At 41.3% G+C, this 17711-nt stretch overlaps 1 protein-coding gene across 2 annotated transcripts in view; it reads right to left on the bottom strand.

The window, feature by feature from the left end:
• Positions 1-7212: 7212 nt before the first annotated feature.
• The window catches only part of NTAQ1 (N-terminal glutamine amidase 1), a 33655-nt gene continuing 23156 nt past the window's right edge, over positions 7213-17711 (bottom strand). For both annotated transcript variants that reach the window (XM_073632216.1, XM_073632215.1), the window contains exon 6: positions 7213-7629. In XM_073632216.1, the coding sequence (XP_073488317.1) occupies positions 7523-7629 (107 nt within the window). In that variant the 3' untranslated portion in view covers positions 7213-7522. The remainder of the gene's footprint in view (positions 7630-17711) is intronic.

Here is a 17711-nt window from a genome sequence, read left to right as displayed (position 1 = left end):
AGCATGTCTTTAGAGTGCTGGTACCCGGAGAAAACCCACGCAGGCACAAGGAGAACATGCAAACTCCAGGCACGTAGTGTCATGGCTGGGATGGTGAACCAACTACTCTAGTGCTGTTATGCAGAAGTCCACTTAGCCACTGTGCTCATGTCTGCAATTTCTGATCATCTCTTATATGTTGTCCACAATCTCTGACCATCTCTTACAGTGGCCAACCATGGCGAGGCCTGTTCTGAGTGGAACCTGTCCTGTTAAACCTCTGTATGGTCTTGGCCACCGTGCTGCAGCTCAGGGTCTTGGCAATCTTCTTATAGCCTAGGCCATCTTTATGTAGAGCAACAATTATTTTTTTCAGATCCTCAGAGAGTTCTTTGCCATGAGGTGCCATGTTGAACTTCCAGTGACCAGTATGAGAGAGTGAGAGCGATAACACCAAATTTAACACACCTGCTCCCCATTCACACCTGAGACCTTGTAACACTAACGAGTCACATGACACCGGGGAGGGAAAATGGCTAATTGGACCCAGTTCAGACATTTTCACTTAGGGGTGTACTCACTTTTGTTGCCAGCGGTTTAGACATTAATGGCTGCGTGTTGAGTTATTTTGAGGGGACAGCAAATTTACACTGTTATACAAGCTGTACACTCACTACTTTACATTGTAGCAAAGTGTCATTTCTTCAGTGTTGTCACATGAAAAGATATAATAAAATATTTACAAAAATGTGAGGGGTGTACTCACTTTTGTGAGATAGTGTATATGTTGTCCACAGTCTCTGATCATCTCTTATATTATGTCCACAGTCTCTGATCATCTCTTATATTATGTCCACAGTCTCTGATCATCTCTTATATTATGTCCACAGTCTCTGATCATCTCTTATATTATGTCCACAGTCTCTGATCATCTCTTATATGTTGTCCACAGTCTCTGATCATCTCTTATATTATGTCCACAGTCTCTGATCATCTCTTATATTATGTCCACAGTCTCTGATCATCTCTTATATTATGTCCACAGTCTCTGATCATCTCTTATATTATGTCCACAGTCTCTGATCATCTCTTATATTATGTCCACAGTCTCTGATCATCTCTTATATGTTGTCCACAGTCTCTGATCATCTCTTATATTATGTCCACAGTCTCTGATCATCTCTTATATTATGTCCACAGTCTCTGATCATCTCTTGCATCATGTCTGCAATCTCTAACTATCTCTTGTATCATGTCCAGTCTCTGCTGATCTCTTGTATCATTCCTATGGCACCCCAACAGGTCATGTTTTCAGGATTTCCCTCGGATGAAATTGCTGTAGTAATTACTAAGGCAGTAAAACCGATCAAATCACTTGTGCAAAATAATGGAGGGCCCGAAAACATGACCAGTTGGGGCGCCTTGAGGACTGGAGTTGAGAAACACTGGACTACTGTATCTCCGCTTGTGTCTGCTTTCTCCTCGATAATAAGCAGGGCCCACCTAACCCTTTTTCTATTGAATTTTATTATAATTGTACCGTCTCCCTTTATTTTGCAAAGCGCTGTGCACTGTAGGCGTTAAATAAATTCAATACAGTAATATTTTTATGTGTGTGAAGAGATATTTGGACAACGTCTGACAGTTGTGTCTGCCCTCTACAAGGCCCTTGAGCACTGGACAGTGACGGCATTAGATGTAGGGATCGTGCTCTTCATTTTGGTTCTGACAAAGGCAGTTTGGCTCGAGAGGGACATTGCCGCATTCATCTCCCAGAGTCCCCAGCAGATTAGCAATCATTACAGGGTGGGAAGGTTCTCACGGTCACAGCTTCACTCTTGTTAACTGTTCCTCGGTGATATACGAGGATGAGGCATCCAAGATTGTGTTTACATGGCAGGGAATATGCAGAGCTGGCCATCAGAAAATCAGCCTGTTTTATTAGTGAATTACAAGACAAGTTGTCATATTTCGCAATTAAACTGTCTTGGGTATAATACACGGATCAGGATCAGCGGGGGAGGAACTTTTAATCATTTTACAGACTCTTTAAAAGTTGAATATTTTCATGTCTGCATATTTTCTCAGCAGGCTTCTTGCAGTGGTCATTGTGTGACTTTGAGAAGAGATGTGACCAGGTCGCAGCAAATTAAATCCACACTTTTTCCATTATCTTCTTTATTTCCAAACATCTCCTTCTGTTGGAAATTTTAGAAACTTTGCAACCTATTAAAAAGCATAACTGAAGCCTCATACACACGATCGGATTTTCCGATGGGAAATGTGTGATGACAGGCTGTTGGCGGAAAATCCGACCGTGTGTATGTTCCATCGGACAATTGTTGTCGGATTTTCCGCAGACAAATGTTGGATGGCAGGTTTTAAAATTTTCCGCAGACAAATGTCTGTTGTCGGATTTTCCGAGCGTGTGTACACAAGTCCGTCGTACAAAAGTCCAAAGTACAAACACACATGCTCGGAAGCAAGGACGAGCCAGAAGCGGTCGGTCTTTTAAACTAGCGTTCTTAATGGAGAATTAACATTCGTGACGCGGCAAATTATGAAATCTCGAAATGCAGCGCACAATTCTCTTCTTCTTTAATGGGATAATAATGAAGCTGCTTTGCTGGTGATACTGATGGAGTTATTACAAACAAATTTTCAAAGGCTTTTTTTTTCTAGTGATATCAAGAATAATATTATTATTTTTTTTTTTTTAATTAGGGCAAGTTACCACAGCGCCATTATCTCGTAGTTTTTAAGATCAAAGATACAACTATGTTGGTTTCCCTTGTCAATTTTACATTGTATTTTTTTTTTAATGTAACTGCCTACTCCCAAACTGTCATTTGAAGTAAAACACATAGCCAAGTATTATTCTACACAATTTTTTTATTGTGCATTAAAAAAAGAAAACAAATAAAATTAGACATGCTATCTGCCAATAGAACTTAACCAAAAAGTGCATTCTATGCATCCAAAAATATAGAAAATATAACAAATCAAATCATTATTCAACCAAAAAAATAATGTCAAAGCAATAACTCAAAGGCCAAATTCAGCTGAACTCGCACGATTTCAGTCCCGACTTTGCACGCCACATCGCTGCCATGTGAACCAGGGCTAAGGCTAGGTTCACACTTGAACACGCAGCTGCTCACAACAGGAGTGCAGTGCGGCTCCATTCACAGTTTCAGGTCCGATTTCAGCCCAAATTTTTGACTGAATCCGGACCTGAAACGGACCAAAAGACACACAGGTCTCCTGTGCAAATCGCACCGGAGCCGCTGCAGAGATGTGTGAACCGGCCGCAATCTCTTGCTATGCGAATTAAAAAAGCATCCAATTCGCACAGCTGTGAACCCAGCCTTAAAGAGGTTGTAAACCATAAAAAAAAAACTAAGACAAAGGCATAACGAGCTAGTATGCATCGCATACTAGCGCATTATTAAATACTTACCTTAGAACGAAGCCCTGCAGCGGTGCCCGCACACCGCTAAGACTTATGACAACTTCCCCGGTGTTTCTTCCGGGTTTGCAGGCTCCAGCGATGTGATTGGCCAGAGCCACGATGACGTCACTCACGGCACAGGGCCCCGAAGAAACGTCACAAGCGGCCGTTCCTTCAGAGCACATGCACCGATGACGTCGACAGCGGCGTGTATAGTAAATATCTCCTAAACGGTGCAAGTTTAGGAGATATTTACAGTACCTATAGGCAAGCCTTACTATAGGGTTAACCTGTAGGTACAATTAAACAGGAAGACTTTACTTCCTCTTTAAAGTCGCGTTCACAGCATATGTGCATGAAAACTGATGGGAAAACCGCACAGATTTCACATCAGTTTTCCTGCACGTCTCAGTGAGGTTTTTAAACACGTTGACATCAGTTTTCATGTCAGTTATGTTCCGTATTCACACCAGTGTTGATGTCGTGTTCGTTTTTTTTTTCCCATGTAGAAAACTGTATACACGTTGCAGATTCCTCCACAGAAATAATCTACACGTGATACCAGTGTTGTGGTGTGAACAGGGCACCAGTGGTGGTGCGTTCATAAGAGCCACCTCTCTCCTGCCACCCCCTCTATCACCAATAGATAGATTCATGCAGTGCATGAATCTATCAATGGCTGCCGGTGCCACCACCTATTCAGGTGCCCAGCCCCAGCGCCGGGCTCCTGAATTACAGCGGCTGGGTTTTTAAGCACCTGATTAGAGCCATAGGTTCTAATAGGTGTCAAAAAAGGTAAACAGCGAGCGCCATGCTTGGCGCTCTCAGTTTACTCAGCTGTGTTAGGAAAGCGAATGAATATTCGCTTTCCTAACACTGAACCCCCTCTCCGCCAATCAGGTGCTCAAGTCTGTTACCAGTCATCTGATTGGCTGAAATGACAAGCGCTATGATTGGACGCCTATCAGGCGTTTAATCATAGCAGAGGACGGGAAGATAGGAAGAAGGCATCAAGGAGCATGGAGGAAACCGCTCGCCGCCATCACATGCTGCCCCACCGAGGCAGAGTAAGTGCCGGGCAGACCGCGAGCGCGCCCGGGGGGGGGGGGGGGGGGGCACGCTGGCAGCATTTGATATGGTACAGTGGGAGCATTTGATATGGCACAGTGACAGCGTTTGATATGGGCACAGTGGGAGAGTTTGATGGGCACAGTGGAAGCCTTTGATATGGCACAGTGGCAGCGTTTGATGTGCACAGTGGGAGCATTTGATGGGCACAGTGGCGGCCATTAAGGGGCCCAGTGGCTGCGTTTGATGGCACAGTGAGGCTGCAATTGATGGTTTTGTTTTTTAGAATTGTTCAGTTTGTTTGCGCCCCCCTCCCCCCCAAAAAAAAATTTTTGAGCATGAGACGCCACTGCAGGGCACATAGCGAACAATGGGGTTTTTTTTTTTTTTTGTGTACCTTTGCAGAACGTGTGCAGGAAAACTGACATCTACACCTTGTATGAACGAGGCCTAACACAGAGAAAATTAACAACAAAAGTAACCAAGAAACCTGTGACTTGTAGGAATACATGGCGGTGCACCATTAGCATTTTGTTCAACAAAAATCTGAAAACTCATTTGTCAGAGCATTACATTATGCCATCGTTGATTTAGCTAATTTTATCTGAAAACCCTTAAAATTTCATCCAGACCCGCTACTTGAATGGATTCCCAGACGTATTGAGCAGGTTAATTTTCTTGCCTTTGAAATCAATGGAAGAATAATGCAAAGCAACATTTAAACAGTAAGTTCAGCTTTACCAAAAATGTGTACTATATTGTCCAAAACGGGTATAGCAGCATAGTGTGCTACACCTACCTTCCAGTCCGTGCCCCTATTCTGTTTAAAGAATGTAGTCCCATGATGCCCAACACACCTGCTGACGCTCTAGGTGTGGCCCGCAGGCTAGTGGGCACCAATCAGATTGCAGAGCAGCAGTGGGATTCCGGCAACTGGTATGCTCCTAGTGTTTCACCAGCCAGTACTGAAAGTGGGGACTGTGCTTTGGGTGGGGCTATCAATGGCCACAGAACAAGTGAAGTCCCGGCATTGGGGAGAGAGCGGGAGCGTGTAAAGCAGATGTGTCAAACACAATGCCAGTGGGTGAAACCCAGCCTGCCAGGCTATTTTATGCAGCCCTCGAACCTCTCCTGCAGCTGCATCATCACCCCCACCTTGTCTCAGCAGAGAGGAAGACAGAACGCCTCTGCCAGATCCTGCCATTCATTATGCAGCCGCGGAGAGGCTTGTGTCTGCCCCGTGTTAGCAGTCTGCAGCAGAGAGGACGGAACTCCTCCGCCAGATTCTGTGCCACTCTGTGCAGCTGCTGCACCCCCATCATCTCCACCTCCCCTGGTCTTAGCACTCAGCAGACTCCAGCCCTGCCCCTTGCTTCTTCCTGGCAGCAACACAAGGTAAAGTGGGTGGGTTGGAGACTCTGATGCTGGGGGTGGGCTCTCAGGGTGGATTTGATTTAAATCAAGTCTATTTAAATCATAATTTTTAAAGAGCAACTGTCATCTCTGTCCCGCAGCGGCTCCTCCTCTGACCTGCTGTTGACTCACCGACAGTCCCATTCACTTTAATGGGATGGCTGGTGATGTGGCAGGGACACAACAAGGTGAGGGACGTGGCGGCAGCAGGTGAGTGGATGCCCACTAGCAGACGCTGCAATGATGGATCTGAAATGACAGGTGCGCTTTAAATGTAAGGACTTATTATTGCTGGTAGAATCTTTAATATTTGCAAACAAAATGAAGGTTTCCTATTTAGAATAATAAGCTGTCAGGTTAGTAAAACAGCGATATCAGAACTGATTCAATCATACAGTTTGTAGTGTACATAGATTTGAAAAACAATGGGATAAAGGAATATTCCTGAACTTTGATTTATCTCATGGTTACTGTGAAATTGTGTGAATGCATCAATGCAGTGCATGTTATCTCAGCTTGCAGAGCTTGGATTCATTGAATGAGTTTACCAAAAATGTAAATATTGCAGAATATACAACCTCATGCTACATAACTAAGCTCAATTTCATGCTGAATAAACTAAATTATTAATGTATCTTAAATAGAAAACTATCTTTAGATTGATTTTTACTCCAAAAAGCATTTTATTAAAATAAATTTGATAAAAAAAAAAAAAAAATTTTTTTTTTTTTTTAGGGCTGTGGAAATGAACAATTCCTTGATTAATTGTTAATTTTTTTGATCAATCAAAATTTTTTTGATCAGTAGGCTGCCTGCCCTGGGGCCCCTTTGGGCCAAGCGGTGGCTGCAGCGCTCCGCTCCCTCCTCCTCCACTATATGTCATACACAGTCTGCGGGCATCTCCCGCTGTGTGTCTCGGAGCTGAGTGTGAAAACTTTAGCCGTACTGTGAGAAAAGTCCCACCCTCCTCCTAGATCAGCTCGTGTGATAGACGTAGTGTTCTGTCTATAGACGTAGTGTTCTGTCTATCAAACGAGCTGATCTAGGAGGAGGGCGGGACTTTTCTCAATTGACTTTATGTCAATTGTCGCACACATCCCAGCTCGGGAGCGAGCCCGCAGGCGTACCCATTTAGCCAAGTGGATTCCAGAGAAGAGGAGGAGCCAAGAGTGCCAATGGTGGAGCCCAGGAGATGAGGTTTGGGGCTGTTCTGTGTAATACCATTGCACAAAGCAGGGGAAGTATATTATTAATTAAAAAAAAAAAAATTAAAAATAAATAATAATACCCTTTACAACCACTTTAAAGCATGGTATATTTATTAATAATAATAAAATGAAGATCCTTAATATTGACAGTAATGATTTTTTCCCCTCTTAAAATTGACAAAGTCCTGCTGGTGATTGAAAAAATAAAACTGGTTCCTTAAATAGTCACATGTAGCAGTGTCAGTCCTCCAGCAGGTTGTACGGGGCTCCTGTGCACCGGAGAGCTGGATAAAGCCGAGAAGCGGAACACTGACAATGGACAGAATGAATTATGCAGAGTGGAAACTTGCAATGAATAGCTGGTCTCCCTGCATTGTCCTCCTGAATGAGCAGACCGAACACCTCATACGGGGGTGCTGAAGCACTCTGTAAACTTCTCCAGTGTATACACTTTGCCATATCCCACGGCTGGATCCATACTGATGAAGTCATCCAGGTTCATTGAGGATTCTGAAACCAACAAATCAAACTTAGTGATCTGGCTGATAAACATTGCTATGTACTGGTAAAGATCGCCAATGCAAACATTCATAAGCATAGGCCCAACTCTGGGCAGGAAAAAAAAAAAAAATCATCCCTGTGTCCTCATTGTAAGGATTTTGTCCAGGGGAGAGAAGTAATAGTTTTTCTTACCTGATCCTCCACTCCTCCGACCTCTGGTCTTGATGATGTCAGGACCCTAGACAGCTAGAGCGCAGGGGTGAACAAGCTGCGGGGAGGAGTGGAGGATCGGGTAAGTGTATTTTCTTTTATTGTTCCCCCTAGACGTAAAACAAGCAATTAATTCATCCTTGCAGTGTAGGCACAGCCCCGCTGCAAGGGGTATTTTGATTTTTTTTTGGATTGAGCTTTATTTAATCACTTTCAGCTCGAGGATTTAACCCCCCCCCCCCCCCCAGGCCTTTTTTTTTGTGATATGGCACTGCATTACATTAACCGACAGATATTTGGACGGGACTTTGAGTGAGGCATGTCAAAAAATATAGGTCTAATTATTTAATGAGAGTAATTTTTTAGATTGTAAATTAGATTTCATTTATTGTAATGTCATGGTACCAAATTGATGGTCCAAGGTATTAAAAATATAGTAATAATTAATAATATAAACTGAATACTGTAATCACAAAGGATTTACATAATATTCACATATACATATTTAATATAATCACTGGACATGATGGTACAATCAATACAAATGAATCAAACAGTAAACATGATTAATACAGAAGTAAATGCATATAAAAATAGAATGATTTTAGATAAAAATATATTTTGGCATCCACTTTAACTGACAATTGCGCATTCGTGCGACACTGTACTCAAATGGAAGGAAAGAAAGAAAGAAGGAAAGAAGGAAAGAAAGAAAGGATTTTATCCAAGTAAAAAAAAAATCAAAATGTATTCATTCATAAAACTTGGGCCAATATGTATTCTGCTACATATTTTTGGTTAAAAAAAAATCCCAATAAGCGTATATGGATTAGTTTGCACAAAAGCGATAGCGTCAACAAACTATGAGATATTTTTATGGAATTTTTTTTGTATAATACATTTTTATTGTTCTTGGAAAATGCAATGTTATAACATCAACAATTCTTATTAATATTGTTAACTCTACTAGAGGCTAACTGCCAAATGTAAAAATGTCATCACAACATATGGCAGCAATCTACATAAAAGTTGTAAATTATATAATATAATAAAGTGTTGGCTAGCGATGCCATCTTATCCAACAAATTAGGGGGGAGGGGTCTAAGCGAGAGAAAAAAAAAAAAAGGGGGGGGGGGGGGGTATTGGAGGATACAAGACGTCCAATTAGGGAGGTGGCCAAACCACCCTTCCTATTTATTATAGAGTTGAAAGGTTTTTGTATCTGTACCTTTACATATATAGATCTATGCAAAGACTTTTAGCTAACTTGTAATTCATGATACATGATATCTAGCCCAAAACATCAAGCCAGTGTAGCTATTATATAGAGAGGTGTCTAAGTCTATTAACTCATATTTATGGAATTTATATTTATTTCTTACTTGTAATGGCAGCAATCAGGGACTTTAGCAGGACTGTGATATTGTGGCAGACAAATCAGGGATGTTGGCAATTTTACACGCAACCTCTGGGAGTCAACCCTTTTTCTCGAAATCGGACACCTGAAACTTTTTTTGGGAACCAGCGACGCCAATACAGGGATTGGTGCTAAAAAATATACACTGTCACTGTACTAACGACACTGGCAGGGAAGGGGTGAACATCTAGGGTGATCAAGGGGTTAAATACGTGGCCAAAATGCCTTATCATGTACGGTGTGTGCAGTTTTTACTAAGCAATGTGCTTTGCAGAAAGAAAGAAAGGAAAAAAACAGCACATTGCTGCGGTCAGAAGAGAGCCCTGTGTTTGTTTACCTACACAGGACTCTTTTCGATAATGTCCGAAGCCAATCGTCAGGTGCCAGCGATCTGATTGGTTGGTGCTGCAGCCAATCGCAGCACAGCCGGGGTGGCACTCTTTACCACGGTGCGCAGATCACGCACTAGGTACGCGATCACGCACAGAGCGGCCGCCCTGCTGCAGTATATCTACGGTGGGCGGTCTGCAAGCAGCTAAAGCCCAATTCTGGGAGAAAAAAAAAACAAAAAAAACAAAACAACAAACATTCTCATGCAGTGGGGCTATGCTCGCAGTGCATGGGTTATCTGCTTGTTTTTTTGTTTTTTTTTGTCGTCTAGAACAAATATACTTACACAATTCTACCAGCACAAGACCAGTCCGGAACACCTGTGCTCCAGCAGTCTTGAATAGTGGACTGTACCTGACGTCATCAGGTCCAGAGCTGGCTCCATAGACCAGGAACACAGCTGGACCATGGGGAGGGGCTTCTGCAGAGGATAAAAGGATTGGGCGAGTATAAGCTTTCTGCTCCCCCAGCCCCATGCAAAATGAGCAGTTGACCCGTGCAGTGCCATGGGCTTTAACCAATTTGCCTTTAATACCTGTAAAGTAGTGAGCACAACAAAGTGCGACTTCTAATTGGTTACTGCGGATTACCAGACTTTCCACACTGTTCTTTGTCTCATCAGAGAACAGGTACTAGGAGAAATACAGGGGGTGTGAAGTAGAATACTGACGTATCGGACCAGGCAGGACTTCAACGATACAGGTTTATTTAAAACAGCTGGAACCATACAGGTTTATGTTCAAAGAGCTGCACAATTCTGGCTAAAATAAGAATCACAATTTTGCTTAGAATAAAGATCACGATTCTCGGGGTGTAACATCTTCTTTCACATTATACAAAAAAAAAAAAAAAAAAAAAAAAAAAAATGGGCTAACTTTACTGTTTAGTTTTTTTTTTTTTATTTATGAAAGTGTATTTAAAAAAAAAAAAAAAAAAAAAAAAAAAACTGCTGCGCAAATACGGTGTGACATAATATATTGCAACAGCCACCATTTCATTCTCTTGGATCTCTGCTAAAAAAAAAAAAAAAAAAAAAATAATATGTTTGGGTGTTCAAAGTAATTTTCGAGCAGAAAATAATGGTTTTTACTTGTAAGCAATAAATGTCAGAAAAGGTTTGGTCTTTAAATGGTTAAACTTCCTTCATTTACACATTAGAGTTAAGAACGAAAAGATACTGTTTCTACTTATTCCGGTGTTGTGATAAAACTTGGCAGGCTGCCTGGATTTTTTTTTTTCCAGCTGTGAGAACTCTCTGCACTTGTTAGAAAGAATTGTGACAGGCTGTTTTGAAGATCCGAAAGTGAAAAATATTGCGATTTCGATTCTTAAAGATTAATCATGCAGGTCTAGTTCAAAGTATTACAAGGTGCATGTTCAACTTATACAGTTTCTCGCAATGCAAGCATATTAGGTACAACATGATTGGTTGCCAAGATCTACGTCAATGTAACTAACCATAAATCTGACACCTGTCATATAACCAGATAAACATATTCATTCCCACAATTCCTATATGTTTATTAAAATGATTTATAACCGTTTTTGTCTATGGTTTTACCCATTAAAATACTTGTGTAGAGACAATGTCACCTTAGTTATGTTAAATCAAACCCATCTTGAGTTGGTAAGACTTCACCAACTCAAGGATGACATATTTACGACTTTGGGAAAATGAACGTGTAATAACCCCACCTTATGTGTTATAAGTCTTATAGTTTTTAACTATACAATCCTATATGAATTCATATAAAAAAAGGTTATATATATATATATATATATATATATATATATATATATATATATATATATATATATATATATATATATATATATATATATATATATTTTTTTTTTTATTTTTTTATTTTTATATACACACACATACATACATACACACACACACAGTTGTGCTTAAAAGTTTACATACCCTGGCAGAAAATATGATTTCTTGGCCATTTTTCTGAGAATATGAATGATAACACAAAAACCTCTTTCACTTATGGTAGTGTTTGGCTGAAGCCATTTATTATCAATCAACTGTGTTTACTCTTTTTTAATCATAATTACAACAGATACTACCCAAATGACCCTGATCAAAAGTTTACATACCCTGGTGATTTTAGCCTGATAACATGCACACAAGTTGACACAAAGGGGTTTGAATGGCTATTACAGGTAACCACCCTCACCTGTGATCTGTTTGCTTGCAATTATTGTGTGTGTATAAAAGGTCAATGAGTTTCTGGACTCCTGACAGACCCTTGCAACTTTCATCCAGTGCTGCACCAGAAGAAAGCCATTACTACGCATATGTCACAAAGTATCCCGCTTACAATACGCCAAACAGCACAGAGACAAGCCTCAAACCTTCTGGCACAAAGTCATTTGGAGTGATGAGACCAAAATTGAGCTTTTTGGCCACAACTATAAACACTACATTTGGAGAGGAGTCAACAAGACCTATTATGAAAGGTACGGAGGTGGATCGCTGATGTTTTGGGGATGTGTGAGCTACAAAGGCACAGGAAATTTGGTCAAAATTGATGGCAAGATGAATGCAGTAAAATATTAAAAAATACTGGAGGAACATTTGCATTTATCAGCCAGGAAGCTGTGCATGGGACTTACTTGGACATTCCAACATGAAAATGATCCAAAACACAAGGCCAAGTTGACCTGTCATTGGCTACAGCAGAATAAAGTGAAGGTTCTGGAGTGACCATCTCAGTCTCCTGACCTCAATATCATTGAGCCACTCTGGGGAGATCTCAAACAAGCGGTTCATGCAAGACAGCCCAAGAATTTACAGGTACTGGAGGCTTTTTGCCAAGAGGAATGGGCAGCTTTACCATCTGAGAAGATAAAGAGCCTCATCCACAAATACCACAAAAGACTAAAAGCTGTCATTGATGTTAAAGGGGGCAATACATAGCATTAAGAACTGGGGTAGGTTTCATTACCTCTAAAAACCTCAAAAATTAACAAAATTACAAAAAAAAAAAAAAAAAAAAAAAAAAAAAAAAGGGGGGTATGAAAACTTTTTATCAGGGTCATTTGGGTAGTTTCTGTTGCCACTATGATTTAAAAAAGTAAACAGTTGATTGACAATAAATGACTGACTTCAGCCAAACACTAAACATGAGTGAAAGAAAAGTTTCATATTCTCTGAAAAATGGTCAAGAAATCATAAATTCTGCCAGGGTACTTATGAGCACAACTGTACATACATACAAAGCTAATTGCTTTATTCAATATGGTCTATTAATATATACACTGTACATACATACATACACATCAGTGTTCTCTTTTTCAAATATACCATATTAACAGTTTTAATGAGGGCACAAGCAAACTTTTTTGACCCTGTCAAAATTAATGTACATAGCTTTCCCATATTCCACATAAATACTTTTAAACCAACACTATAAGAAGTTGTATTACTTATTCTTGACAATGGCTGATTTTACTACCTTCAAAGAATGCTATCTTATCTTGCTGTAGTTCAACTGCTGTCAAAGTGTTTCTTTTCTAAGTAGTGGACTTATAAACTTAAAATGAACTATTCTATATTATAAATATTAATTGTATGAACTACTATAAAAACTAATAGCTTTTCTTAATATTGTACTAATAATAATAATAATAATTCCACTACTACACTAATAATATGAATAATAATATTATGAATAATAAAAATTACAGTAATGATATCTATACTAATAATTGGGGGTGGCACAGTGGTATAGTGGGCAGCACTCTCGCCTAGCAGTAAGAAGGGTCACTGGTTCGAATTCCAACCACGACGCTACCTGCCTGGAGTTTGCATGTTCTCCCTGTGCCTGTGTGGGTTTCCTCCAGGTACTCCAGTTTCCTCCCACACTCCAAAGACATGCTGGTAGGTTAATTGGATCCTGTCTAAATTGGCCCTAGTATATGAATGTGAATTAGGGACCTTAGATTGTAAGCTCCTTGAGGGTAGGGACTGATGTGAATGTACAATGTATATGTAAAGCGCTGCGTAAATTGACAGCGCTATATAAGTACCTGAAATAAATAAATAACATATACAAATGAATATGAATACTATGAAATACATAGGTTAATATGGAATTCTACAACAGGTGCCATTGCTGACCACCCAACAACACTAGTTGCCTGACTGTCTCTGGTTTCAGTACTTTCTGAAGGTAGCCATGTTTGTTTCAGAAACATTTGCTTGATTTTCAAATAGCTAGAGAAGGTTAAATGAATGATTGTTCCTGATCGCAGTGATGAGAAAAATTAGAATGAGCAGGATGGAAAATGTTTTTTCCAAACTTCTAAGGCTACATTATGGCGATTAGGGCCAGTGCGAATAGTAGCCACAGGAATCAGAGTCTTGCTGTGGCTCTCACTGACTTGGTGCGGGCCGCCAGCCCCACCCACCATAATGACAGATCGCAGGCAGTCAGGGCCGGTGCTACTACTAGGCAAACTAGGCGACCGCCTAGGGCGCCCTGCTGCCTAGGGCGCCCGGCCACTGGTTTTCCTACTCTCTTCTCTCTGCAGCAAGCAACTAAGTCTCAGCATCAGCATGCAGCCGCCACTCCGTTCACACATAGTGTCAGAGGCGCAGCAGTGGTGGAGGACTGTGTCTGTGTCCCGACTCCCGCAGCAAGCAAACATTCATTGATGGGCACTGGTAGGCTGCATTGAAGGGTGCTGGTGAGGCTGCATTTGATGGGCGCTGGTGAGGCTGCATTTGATGGGCGCTGGTGAGGCTGCATTTGATGGGCGCTGGTGAGGCTGCATTTGATGGGCGCTGGTGAGGCTGCATTTGATGGGCGCTGGTGAGGCTGCATTTGATGGGCGCTGGTGAGGCTGCATTTGATGGGTGCTGGTGAGGCTGCATTTGATGGGCGCTTTATTACAAAGGTGGGATTTACATGGGCAGGGAAAAGGGGGCGCACTCTGCCGTGGGGGGAGGGGGGGGACTGGCGGCAAAATGAGGTTTCGCCTAGGGTGTCAAAAATCCTTGCGCCAGCCCTGCTGGCAGTCACAGCTATTCGCTGCTGTCCGCACACAAAGTGACCTGTCATAGTGGATGAGGCTGGCAGCTGCACCTAGCCGCTGAGAGCCGCAGCGTGAATCTCCGATTCCTGCCCCTACTATTTGCACCGGCCCTAATCGCCAGTGTGAATGTAGCCCAACAGTGAATGTGGTTATTTTGTGTTGGAACTCGCTTTCATTCCATGATTGGTATAAGCAAATTAAATTTTGAAATGGATTTGAAAGACATTCGTCAAGTCATTGGATATACCGATGGTCACCACAGTGATTACATGGTACGGTTTACAGTGCTGATCCCTTAACATCCCCTTACAACAACCTAAGGAAAGAGTACGTGCAATTGTGAATGGGGGACTGAATAAATGATCAGCAGCTGCAGATTTATTCTATATCAGTGACACAGAAATCAGCTGGCAATGAAGTGGTATTATAGGCTGGCTCTCAAGTGGTTAAACGGGTTAAAAAAAAAAAAGTTATTTATGAAGAATATTTGGATAAATCTATTTTAATTTGATAGGTTGTGGTGCATTACCACACGTGCGTTTACATGCAACATTTTTTACAGCGCACAAATGGTTCAGATCTGTCCATTGCATTGCGTTAAATGCACGTGTTGTAGTGTTCTGGTCATTTAAATTAAATGGCACCATGCTGCCACAATGTAACGGTCGGAATGGTCTCCTATATTTTGAAGAACCGCAGAAAGACACAATTTTGGTTCTCTAATATATTTTGTAACATCTCACTGACGGAAAAAGTTGATTTAGGAAGAGTCATGCACTGAACAAACCTGTAACAGCTGCATGGGTTGATCAGTCTGGCGTTTGTGTTACACAGTTACATAGTAGGTGAGGTCGAAAAAAGACACAAGTCCATCAAGTCCAACCTATGTGTGTGATTATGTGTCAGTATTACATTGTATATCCCTGTATGTTGTGGTCGTTCAGATGCTTATCTAATCGTTTCTTGAAACCATCGATGCTCCCCGCTGAGACCACCGCCTGTGGAAGAGAATTCCACATCCTTGCCGCTCTTACAGAAAAGAACACGTCATTACTGGAATTCTATTTGAATATATACATGTGTGTGATTGGCTCTTTTGAAAGAATACAAGTGTCTGATTGGCTGATTCTCAAGCCATCACCTTCCTTTGTTATTCATGTTTACAGTGTAAATAAATGCAGCAGAGTATTCTATGGCAGGATTTTGCTAAGCTCAATGCGATACCAGTGTCTGTCTGTGCTACTTGGAGATCAACAAGTGCACTTTCCTGGCATTATACAAGAGAGTTATGAATTGTGCTCATTAGCGCACGGAATTATTTGCTTATAGAAGCTTTAATGAATCCACAACAGTGTTGTATCATCGTGTAAACATTTCGGAGCAGGTTTATATAAAACTAGCACATCTGTCAAAGCTTCATCCAATGATCAGCATGAGCCAGAGAGATTCTGGAATGCTGCATGTAAAATCAGAACAAGGTTTGATGTTCTTTCACACTTGCTGTGGATATTTGGCAAGGACTTTGATTATTCAGGACAACAAAAGGAGCTGATTTTTACTCAAGATTTTCCTCATTTTTGTAAAGGGATTTAAAAAAAAAAAAAAAAAAAAAAAAAAAAAAAAAAAAAGGACTTGTCACATTGGAATCAGTATATTGTCTGAAATTAGTTGCTGCTGAAATGCCATACTGCACACCTTCTTCCACAAAGACTTATCGCCACTCACAGGTGGTGCAGTCATCTTAAAGGGTTAGTTGACCTTTACCAAAAAACTGCCTAGGCAGATAAAGGGCAACTGTAGATAAAAACAAAACTGCAGCTACCGAGTGGAATAATGCCATTGCTGTTAGTGTGATCCATTTACATATCTCCTAAATCCTGGCTGAAAAATTGGCATCATCCCATCCTACCTTGTTGCTAGGACTTTGCCAAGACACTCCCAGCTGATTCAAACCCCTTTGGATGTACGCTCTCTCTCCCCTTAGCTCTGAGCTTAGTGAGGCTGCAACACTGGAGATAGTGGACCACACACGTGCGGGGGTTTGAGGGCTCGCTCCTGTGATGGGGAGGTGAGAAGTAACAGCTGGGGGTGTCTTAGCAAGATCCCCACAACAGGGCAGAATTGGGTGGTGCCATCTCTGGGAGTCTTTTGGTCAGGCTTCAGGAGGTTTGTAAATGGCCTACACCTATATCAAAAGGCACTATCCAAATGTAGTCAAAGCTGCACAGTTTTATTTTATCTACAGGCACCCCTCACCTGCATAGGCAGTTCTTTGGTAAAGGAGAACCAACCTTTTAAATCAAAGAGCTGAGAGGACTCTGCACAAGGTTCTCATATCACAGGACAAAGTGAATATACAGATGTCGGGTCTTAGTTCACGTTCTGTTGGGACAGCGTTAGCATCAAGGATGCATATCCTTAAACCACAAATTAGTTTTACAACAAGCCAATTACTGACCTCTGTATTTGCAGGCACTGTGGAGAAATGAATCTTAAAAGTTCACAGCAATAGCACCGAATGTCATTCTTTCAGCTCCCCTTTCAAGCAGTGACTCCACAATTTAGCTTAATCTCTGTTCCCTCTCCTAGCAGTGACTCTGCAGCTGTTTTTCGGTTATAAAATTTTGCAAACTTTCACTTATGGGGCTGCACTGATGATCAGTTCACTAATCAGTGTAAACAGTGTGATGACAGGCTTGTCGGTTATTGCCACTCCTTTCCTCAAACAGACACAGCTCGTGAGGAAAGGACTGCCCATGACTGGCAAGAATGTTTACATGTGATCAGCTTTGATTAGACACCGCTGATCACATGGTAAAGGGCAACTGTGACTGGCCCTTTACTCTGAAGGACACAGTGGTCACAGAGCGTGCCCGATGCAGGAGGCATTTTTGTTTGCTAGAAAATTACTTAAAGCGGGGGTTCACCCACACCGCCAAAAAAAAAAAAAATATATTAAAAGCCAGCAGCTACAAATACTGCAGCTGCTGACTTTTAATACATGGCCACTTACCTGTCC

Source organism: Aquarana catesbeiana, linkage group LG05, assembly GCF_042186555.1.
Source record: "Aquarana catesbeiana isolate 2022-GZ linkage group LG05, ASM4218655v1, whole genome shotgun sequence".
Classification (NCBI taxonomy): domain Eukaryota; kingdom Metazoa; phylum Chordata; class Amphibia; order Anura; family Ranidae; genus Aquarana; species Aquarana catesbeiana.
The sequence above is the reverse complement of the archived record's forward strand: the minus strand, read 5'-3'. Positions and strand labels throughout refer to the sequence as shown.